This window comes from Sinocyclocheilus grahami, unplaced genomic scaffold, assembly GCF_001515645.1.
Source record: "Sinocyclocheilus grahami isolate Dianchi unplaced genomic scaffold, SAMN03320097.WGS_v1.1 scaffold1331.1, whole genome shotgun sequence".
Classification (NCBI taxonomy): Eukaryota; Metazoa; Chordata; class Actinopteri; order Cypriniformes; family Cyprinidae; genus Sinocyclocheilus; species Sinocyclocheilus grahami.
The window spans coordinates 225,576-236,096 of NW_015506510.1; the positions used below are offsets into that span (position 1 = coordinate 225,576).

Genomic DNA, 10,521 nt, shown 5'->3' on the forward strand with positions numbered 1-10,521 from the left:
AAATGTATCAGAAGAGATGAAAGAAAGATAGTGGTCATCTACGCAATTCGGAAAAAGAGGTGGCTTTTCTGCATTAGGTATGTTTTTTTTTTTTTTTTTACTCTTTGTACAGCAGTTATTGTTCATTCTAAATTAATTTTTTAAATGTAGAATATGTTACATAAATACATGAAACATATCTAACATAAAAAAGTGCTCGTGGCTCGTCTGCCAGTGGGTGACCCTCCCCCACGTATAAAAGTGAAACTCCGCCTATGATTGTGCTGTTACTCCTTTCGAGCCGAAGTTCACAAAATTGGGTGTTATTTATGGGGAGTAGAATTATTTATTTCAATGAATGTAATCGATAAGATATCATAATATTTAGGCTATATTATAAATCAGGTTGGTTTGTATTGCTGACGTAATATGTCAATGATATGCGTGCGGCCCGCGAGACTTGCACTGGGAACATAGTGCGGCCCGGTGGAAAAAAAGGTTGAGAACCACTGGTTTTACTCTAGGGGAGTTGGAAAATGAGCCTATTTTCAAAAATAGTGGCGTGTTCCTTTAAGGACACAAATGTACCCACCGAAACCCATTAAAACAATATTTAATCTCAATGCCATTTAGGCGTAAAATCATGAATTATTTGTTGAAGGGCTTTCATTTTGTTGGTACGCCTTCAAAATTAATACAATTTTTTTAAACATTTTTATTATTTTCCACCTGATGGCACCATTTTCTCACCTATTAAGCAAATATCTGTTTTTTTCCCTGTTTTCTGCTGGAAAAAAGCCCAGATTAATTAAAACTATGCAATTAAAATAATTGTGTGGGTGTATTGGTATGGATATCAGAGTGTGGTTTGTATGTGTGTACTGAGAAATGTGTGTGTGAGAATGGTAGTGGTTTATAGTTTCTTCTGACACTGCATCTTTATTTTTTTTGTGCATCAATTTATGTTTTTTTTTTCTTATCCAAGACTGTAATAATCCCTCCCAATAAAAAAAAATTAACTTCATAGCCTTTAGTATATGAAAAAACAACAGTGGCATTATGTAAACAAACTGGTATTTAAAGGGTTAAAATAATTCATTATTAACAGTAGTTATGATCAGAAATGATGGTACTGAACCAAAAAATGTCAGTGAAAGTGGAAAAAAAATATTAATATATAACACTTTAATCACTGATTTTTTTAACAGATATTTTTATCCTCTAAGGATCCCCTTGTAACACTTTTTGTAATTGATGCACAAGGGTTAATATAGAGAAAGAAAAGGAGTGACTTGGCTAGTGGCAGCCACCAGATGCAACAGGAACAGTGGTACTTCCCTTAGCAAACATAACACTAGTAGTACTATAATGTTTCTATACCTTCAGGTCCTGCCAGCTGCAGCGACTGGAGAGATTTTCCACAATCAGCCTGTAATCTGTGCGAGTGGGTGGGCCGTACCGGTCTCCTCCTGCTCCTCCTCCTCCCCCTCCCCCTCCTCCTCCTCCACGCCTATACTGACTACCTTCAGAGTGACGAGAATAAGATGCATACAGCTCAGGAAAGGTAAAACACAATGGAGTCTCCACACTAGACTAAGTGGATTTCACACACAGTAACACTTTAAAAAAAAATCATATTGAGAAAGAAATATCTACAAAAAAAATAAAATAATAAATTATAGAAAAAGTAAGTTTTATACATGGTTTAAGAAACTGAGCTTATATTTACTAGAGTGTAATAAATTTGAATCTGAATTTTAAGTTTTAGAATCACATGAGTGAGAGTAAATGATGACAGATTCATCTATCCGGATAGTTCACCTAAAAATGAATCTGTTATCATTTACTCGGGGATAGTTCACCCAAAAATTAAAATTACCCCATGATTTACTCGACCTCAAGCCATCCTAGGTGTATATGAGTTTCTTCTTTCGGACGAATACAGTTGGAGTTATGTTAAAAAAAATGTCCTGGCTCTTCCAAGCTTTACAATGGTAGTGAATGGGCGCTGAGATTTTGAAGTCCAAAAAATGCATCCATCCATCATAAAAAGTGCTCCATACGGCTCCGGGGGGCCGTCTGAAAGGAACCGACGCGTTTGTGTAAGAAAAGTATCTATATGTAAAACTTCATAAACCGGAATCTCTAGCTTCCGCTAACTGTCGTACACGCGTTCACGAGAGAGTGGCGTTCCAGCGGAAGATATAGGACGAAGGCGTAGCGTAAGCTCCGGTGAGAATATGCTAGTCTCGCGAGAACCATGTTTTGTTTACAGCAAAGGAAAGCCAGTCTCTTGGCTTATATCAAAATCCTCCAACATTTTCCTTTAAAATCCTCGTTTTGTACTTCTAATTAATGACCAGTGTTTTGCTCTCTCCTCTGTGATTCCGCTTTAGTCACTTCTCACCGGAGCTTACGCTATGCCTACGTCATCCGCTGGAATGCCACTCTCTCGTGAACGCACGTACGACAGTGAGCAGAAGCTAGAGATTACGGTTTATAAAAAATGTTCTTCCACAAACGCATTGGTTAGCCTCAGAAGGCCTTTATTAACCCCCCCGGATCCATATGGAGCACTTTTTATGGACGGATGCACTTTTTTTGGGCTTCAAAATCTCAACACCTATTCAATGCCATTATAAAGTTTGGAAGAGCCAGGACATTTTTTTATAGAACTCTGATTGTATTCGTCTGACAGAAGAAAGTCATATGCCTCATGCCTTGAGGGCGAGTAAATCACGGGGTAATTTTCATTTTTGTGTGAACTATCCCTTTAAGGGATTCATTCTTCAAGAACTGAAAATATTTCACCAAATAACATACTTACGCTGTACTAATGAGATTAATTTACTGAGGAAAGGTAAAATGTCAAAAGAAACAAAACCAAAACACCTAAAAGAGCTCAAACCACATCTCCTAAACCCCTTGAGATCCTCACCACCCGGCTTAATGGGAAAAGCGGTCCTCTTTCACATTGGCTCGCTTTAATGGTCTGCCCAGGGGCCCAGTTTGGTCAAAGAGCCACACGCATGGGAAGGGGGACACCATGGCCAGCAAAAGGGGCAGGCAGTCAGACTCTTTTGATAAAACATTGAGGGTTAAATTTCTAGCTTTGACATTATAAGTTATTCCATTTAAAAAAAATAGCTTAAAATCAATCATTATATTGCAACAGCTTTAATCTGCATATAGTGAATCAGAAATGATGATACTTAGAATTACTTATCACGTTTTTCAAGGTGATTCTTCATTTAGGGACACTTGAGAAAACTTACTTGAGATATCGTTTTTTTTTTTTTTATCGTTATATGGACAAAAAGATTCCCCCAACTGAAGAATCACGCATCAGTAATATCCTAAAGATTATCACTCATACAATTTCACTCCCAAAAATGTTAAACAGCAACTGCATATGTGGTAAGGTTTGGAATTTAACACAATTTTCAGGCTTCTCATACAGAGACTGGACACTCTTAAAGGGATAGTTCACCCAAAAATATTTGAAAATTTGCTGTTAATTTACTCCCTCAGGCCATCCCAGATGTGGGTGACTTTTTAGTAGAACAGTAAAGAAGATTTTTAGCTGAAACTGTGGTCCTTGGCGAGTCATAAAATGCAATGGCTGCCCATATTTGAGAATAAAAAGCATATTAAGGAACACAAAATTAATACCTGTAGCTCCTTGACCATATATTGAGGTCTTATGAAGCGAAACGATCCGTCTGTGCAAGAAACGGAGCATTATTTACCACATTATTATCTGTAATCCATAGATTCAGGCAAACGTCTGAAGTGATGTCTAGTTTGCAAATGAATGACTTTTTTGAACTGGTTGTTTTTGGGGAACTAGTTGAACCAGTTCACTGAATCGGACTGAAGCATCTGAAACAGCTCGCGGATCGAACAGAGCATATCTATAAGATACTCAATCAAAACTCACTTTCAGACGCCTGACAGTCACTCCGACTCGAACTAAGTCAACATAAATGATCCTATGATGCTGGTCTTGCCAACTCGTTCAGTGCTTCAGTTCCTCAAACAACACAGTGAACTGAACCGAAGACCAATGAGCCGCTGATATGCGCATGCGTGCGAACAGAGCACTTCAATGATGGGGCAAAATCAAAGTTATGGTTTCTCAGCGTTTATGTAAAAAGGTGGGCTGATGAAGACAAGTTTATACACTTTATACGCTTAAGGCATGTAAAACATCTACGTTTCACATCATTGTGTGCTTTAATGATATAACTGTGTATGTTACATCATTGCGTGATTACGTAAACAAACCAGTGGATTGAGCCAGTCTATTGAAACGAACTGTCCGAAAGAACTAGTTCATGAAAAAGAATCAGATTTCCCTGTTGCTATGGATAATACAGTTAATAACGTTCAGTTTCTTGCACAGACCGATCGTTTCACTTCATAAGATCGCAATATATCGTCAGGAGCCACAGGTATCCGTCTTGTGTTCCTTGATCTGCTTTTTTATTCTCACTGACTTGCATTAAATGAAAAAAAGGAGCACGGATTCAGCTTAAAATCTTATTTACTGTTCTACTGAAGAAAAAAAGTCACCTACATCTCAGAAGGCCTGAGGGTGAGTACATTTAAGGCTAATTTAAATTTTTGGGTGAACTATCCCTTTAAAAATGCTGTTCTATTCTGTTTTTTAGATCATGTCAATGTGAAGATGATCAAAAAACCCAAATCACTAACATTACCATGCCTAAGCACAAGTGATTCACTGTTTATAAACCACCAGCCAGATCTGTGGAAGCCATGCCAGAGCCGATCTCCTTCACCTGAAGACCTGCGGTGACGTCGCTGGAAACATTAATTCTGGAAACATCTATTTCTGGTATAAGGATTAACAATTATAATGGGCATGTTGAGCACCAATCTCTCCATTTGAGAAGCCTGAGAAAAATGCAGTGTTCGCACAATCCCAACATCAACCAATGAAAAAGAAGTTCCTATGAAACTGAAATAGCATGTGGTATGTAGTATTGTGGAAGAGCGAGTAAATGAGTATCTTACTTCTTCCAGATCTGCTGCCAGTGCCACCATCACGCCGCTGTCCTATGGTGTGCTCCACGATCACGCGCTTCCCACACAGGTCTTTGCCGTTCAGATCGCACACAGCGTCATCTGCATCTCGGGGGTCATCGAACTCCACAAAGCCATATCTGAAGAGATGGGGTTTATTATATCCTCCTGACTACCACTAATGGAGTTTTGTCCTCTGTAGAGGACATTATGTTTTACTGATTTCTCCGAGACGTTACATGCCACAGTTTTAAATCCGGAGGTTCTGTACAGAGCACATTCAGGGCTTTTCAGAGATACCAAACGATGGGATGTTTCTCCAAGACCACCCCCTCTCCTTGGTCTTTAAAAACGGCTGATATTAACGTAGTGATCAAGTGTAACACCCTTATGGAAATATGATAATATTTTGTAATCATCATTTAAATCTGACTAACTTTCAAATTGTTTGTCATAAATCAACATCTCTGGGAAATGTTACGGGGTTCAAATCAAAATATGACCTTCTGTTATGATTCCACTGTAGAGGACACCAGGACTTAAAGCATGTTTATTACACATTTTGGGAGACACAACAATAGAGAAAAAATGATGTATAAATATTAGACATTATTATGAAAATCTCGCTAATTATTACTGGGAGACACAACAATAGAGAAAAAATGATGTATAAATATTAGACATTATGAAAATCTCGCTAATTATTACTCCCATTGTTGCACTCAGTTGTTCATTCTATGTTGCCCCAAAAACACATTAATATGCAAATTAGATACAGTTTATAGATACATTGCATATAATGGAAAAACTCGTTTATGGCCATTTTACACACATTTTGCATACAAAAAAATGGTTAAACCCCCCCCATCTTTCATAACATAGTTGAGAATCGTCTTTATATAAAGTTTGGCATCAAAAAAATGAAAATTGATTTGTGATTAAAACAAAAATCCCACTGTTTTTGTCTTTTCATGTTTATTCGTGTCTTTTTATTTCTTAAAAAAAACTTTACTTCTTTAAAGTCCCGATGTCTTCTACAGAGGACATGGCATAACAGATGAATAAAATGTCATTTTTCAAATGTTTTCTTATGCTCTAAACAATGTGCTGATTATGACAAAATACTAAAATCACAAAACTGTTTTTTCCTGGAAGTCAGGAGGATATTACAAACAAACAAAGCCCAGTTGTCTACATACGTTTCAAACAATCCCTTGCTTACTGTTGTTACCCTCAACATGTATTTACATTTTAAAGACGCTATTAAATAGCTTAATAAGCTCAATTGTATGTTATTTGTAATTGTAATTAACATGTTATCAAATGCAACAGAAGGTTTGGGCGGGGCATCAAAAGGTCTGTACCTATTTTTTTCTTTAGCACAGACATAATTCACATCCGTGATCTGTGATTTCCTTTCATTTCCGCGCTTTTATTAGCAATACAATTAAATAAATAAAATCACACAAGCTTATGAACTCTGATGGCCATGCAACCAGAGCGCATTAATACCCACGAGACACCACGGAGATACAGTTTATACAAATACGCTAAATATAAACATCTTCACTAGGCTTCAGACTTTTTGACCCTATTGTATCTAAATAATAAGTTAAATATCAACTAGAATACATTTTTGGAGCACGGGACACTAAAAGCCGAAATGAAGCACTCGATCGAGGCCAGCCTGGACACAATGGAGTTTAGCTTGCTAGGCTAACCCGCTAACGTTACACACACAGCTTTAAAAAGTCTGATTATATTCCGATGTTATATTCCCAAACATATTTTAAGCGCAATGCATGTAATTGCATGTCATTCAAGTGACTTATTTAATAACGGAGGTCTCTTTTGAGTCACGCGGAGCAGAAGAAACAACAGTGTCTCCTTCCTAGCGACGCTAACGCTGCTCCGGCTGCAGCTTCACTTTAAGCTGCTCGAATAAAGCCAACATCACGTACCCGTTCTTCAGGTCCACTTCCAGTATCTTCCCGTAGCCTTTAAAAAACCTCTCGACGTCTTTCTCCCTGGCGCGATAGCTCAGTTTCCCCACGTACACTCGAGACATGTTCCCGGTGCAGCAGCTCGACGCGGAAAGCCGCAGCGACGCACGCGCGCTTCAAACTAAGAGTCCCGCGTTTGCTGCGTTCCAAAATAAAAGTCCCCGCGATTGTGAAAATACCAAAACCTCTCCATATAGACGTTGTTGCTTTACTTTTCTCGCTAATTACTAACTTTAATCCCTTGAAGTGTTTTAAATAGCTTAAATCCGCATTAATCACATATTAAAGCAGTACAGAAAATAACTCGCGCTAAAGACCAAAATCCAGCAATTCAAGTGATGAAAAGACGCATGGGGTATTAGTACATACATTTTGTTTTATTTAAAAGGGGTCATATGATGCGATTTCAATGTTTCCTTTCTCTTTGGAGTGTTACAAGCTCTTGGTGCATAAAGAAGATCTGTAAAGTTGCAAAGACTAAAGTCTCAAATCCAAAGAGATATTCTTTATAAAAGTTAAGAGTCAACCACGCCTACCTAAAACAGCTCGTTCTAACACGCCCCCACATATCTACGTCACTATGTGGGAAGATTTGCATAACGCCGCCCAAATGTTCACGCAAAGAAAGAAGGCATAACTTTATTCTCGCTGTAGTATTGTTGTTGCCGCCGCCGCTATATTGTGAAGACGCTGTGTTTTTCGTTGTGAAAGCGAAACTACTTTGTTTTAAAGAATTTGCCACTGATGATTCAAACGCGAGTTTTGGGCAGTGTAGAGTAGGGCTTGTTGTTTGTCATTTCTCCGATCACAAATGCAGACAGAGTTTTATGTTTACGCGGCGCGATGCAATGCAACGCAACGCGTAAAAAGACAGTGTAAGTCAATAAGACATTATAATCCGTAATTATGTCCCCACTGGATGCAACGAATGCCTCGTTTGTAATGGGTTTTAATGTTTCTGTCTCATCGCTCCGGCCGGGACACAGCATCACAGTATGATGAGGGGCGTAACATTTCCGTCACACGCTTGAGGTATTCGGCCAATCACAACGCACTGGATAGCTGGCCAATCACAGCACACCTCGCTTTTCAGAACGATGAGCTTTGTAAAAATCGATGCGTTTCAGAAAGGCGGGGCATAGAGGAGAAACAATAATGTACAGTATGTGGAAAATAATGTGTTTTTTTTACTTTAAACCGCATAAACACATTTCATTACACCAAATACACAACATAATGTTCTTTTTAGCAACATCATATGACCCCTTTAAGAAGAAGGCCTCCTGATGCGATGCGATGCATTTGTGTAAGAAAAATATACATATTTAAAACTTTATAAACCGGTCACAAAGTACAAAATGAGGATTTGTAAAGAAAAATGTCAGAGGATTTCAATATAAGCCAAGAGGAGGCTGGTTTTCTTTTGCTCCTGTAAACAAAATCTCGGTTCTCGCGAGACTAGCATATTCTCACCGGAGCTTACGCTACGCCTTCGTCCTACATCATCTGCTCGAACGCCACTCTCTCGTGAATGCGTGTACGACAGTTAGCGGAAGCTAGAGATTCCGGTTTATAAAGTTTTACATATAGATACTTTTCTTACACAAACTCATCGTTTCCTTTCAGAAGGCTTTTATTAACCCCCCGGAGCCGTGTGGAGCACTTTTTATGATGGATGGATGCACTTTATTTGACTTCAAAATCTCAACAGCCATTCACTGCCATTATAAAGCTTGGAAGAGCCAGGACACTTTTGTAATGTAACTGAGCAAATCATGCAGTAATTTTCATTTTTGGGTGAACTATCCCCTTTAAATATCCGAAAAAAAGTAACTAATTATTGGTTTGATTATGAAGCATACACTGTAAAAAATTATATGATCATTAAGTCAAAGCAACTTATGTTTTTGCATTACTTTAACTCAGGGGTCACCAAACTCGATCCTGGAGGGCCGGTGTCCTGCAGAGTTTAGCTCCGAATTGCCTCAACACACCTACCTTTTTTACAAGTTATGTGAGATTCAAAATGTTTAAGTCAGTTTAGTATAATTTAAGTTGAAATGATTTATACAACCAAATTGATTATACTTAAAATTTTAAATTATCAGCTGAATTTACGTTTTTAAGCTGAAATAGGTGAAATATTTTCACATGCATACTTTTTTTTTATCCATTCCAATGTGAATTATTTCGCAGAGATGAGCCACCACCACATGCACTACAACCATCAAGTAACTAAAGTTGGCTAAGTGAAGATTTTGATAATACACAACATTACAGCCATGAAAATATAAGCCAAACATGACACAACATTTTTGTCTTAAGCCACAGTATGAATACAAGAAAAGTGCCTGTTTAATAAATGTAAATGTAAACAGCACAGGAAAGGTTTAATCAGGCCTATGGAAATACATGCTCTGTAGTAGAGAGTCTGGAAACAAGGTTTCCGCTGCATCAGCAAATCCAGTGCTGCCTGAAGCTGAACCCGTCCAAAAGCTGCTCTGTTAGTGTAGTTACTGCAGTCAGAGAAAATGTCCTCGTGGAAGATGCTGGCTTTGATGACCGGTGTCAAAAGACACAGAAGCGGTTGAATTGGGCAAATAGGAATAGGATAAAACCTCACAATAATCCACAAGACTCCAGTCCATCAATTAACATTTGCAGCAGCTGCCACACATGACAGTGTTGAGGAAATGTTCAGCCTCCATTGGTCTTGCATCCTCCAGTGCTGTTGCCACTATACCTCAACCTCCAGAGAAATTGATCTCATGTGATCAGGTGATCGATGGTGGCTCTCATATAAATAAGGGAAATAAGGAAACACATCCGAATGCCATTATGTATTTATTTTATCATTTAAAAATGCAGCACAAGCTTCAAGGATTCGGTCTGAGTAAAACGGTAACCCACCAAAATAGCAATCTGCTTTTCTTGCTGGAGCTGCAGACTCTTTCTATTTAAAGAAAAAGTAATAACTTCTTGTCTTGAATCAAAACTATCACTAGGTGATGCTAGTGCTTGCACATTTGGCCATTCACACATACTCATACTTTCCTGAATAATGCAACTATAGAGTTTTATTGATATTCAGTAGGTCATGAACTAAATATATATGTTAATTTAAAAAAAACATGATATATAGAAAATGTATTAACACTGTTGAACTGGGATGCTTTTTTTTACGCCACATAAAGTATTTTCCACATTTCTGGAAATTCTTTTAATACAGATGCATAGCAACACATATTTTGACTGTTTTTTTGATTATGCTATTTTTCTTTTGGAAAGATTACAATGAGTCATTCATAGCAAGTGTAAACTCTTCTCCAACTAGACTTCAATAAACACTTGACTTTGGAGTCCAAGAAAAAAAGCTACCCTTATTAATCTAAATCACAATTTCCTTAAATGCACAGTTCTGAATCTTTGTGGAACACGTAGAAAGCCAAAAAAAGATATATATATATATATATATATATATATATAAATGAAA

The 10,521-nt window shown here is 37.8% G+C and overlaps 1 protein-coding gene across 2 annotated transcripts in view; it reads right to left on the reverse strand.

Moving 5' to 3' along the window:
• The window catches only part of LOC107569308 (serine/arginine-rich splicing factor 4-like), a 10,365-nt gene extending 3,205 nt beyond the window's left edge, over positions 1-7,160 (reverse strand). Inside the window, exons 1-4 of one of the 2 annotated variants that reach the window (XM_016255372.1) lie at positions 6,987-7,160; positions 5,017-5,165; positions 1,482-1,502; positions 1,360-1,448 (exon numbers count right to left, since the gene is read on the reverse strand). In XM_016255372.1, coding sequence (XP_016110858.1) covers positions 1,360-1,448; positions 1,482-1,502; positions 5,017-5,165; positions 6,987-7,093 — 366 coding nt within the window. In that variant the 5' untranslated portion in view covers positions 7,094-7,160. Of the gene's footprint in view, positions 1-1,359; positions 1,503-5,016; positions 5,166-6,986 lie in introns of both variants that reach the window. The other variant, XM_016255370.1, reaches the window with a different exon arrangement.
• Positions 7,161-10,521: the final 3,361 nt, after the last annotated feature.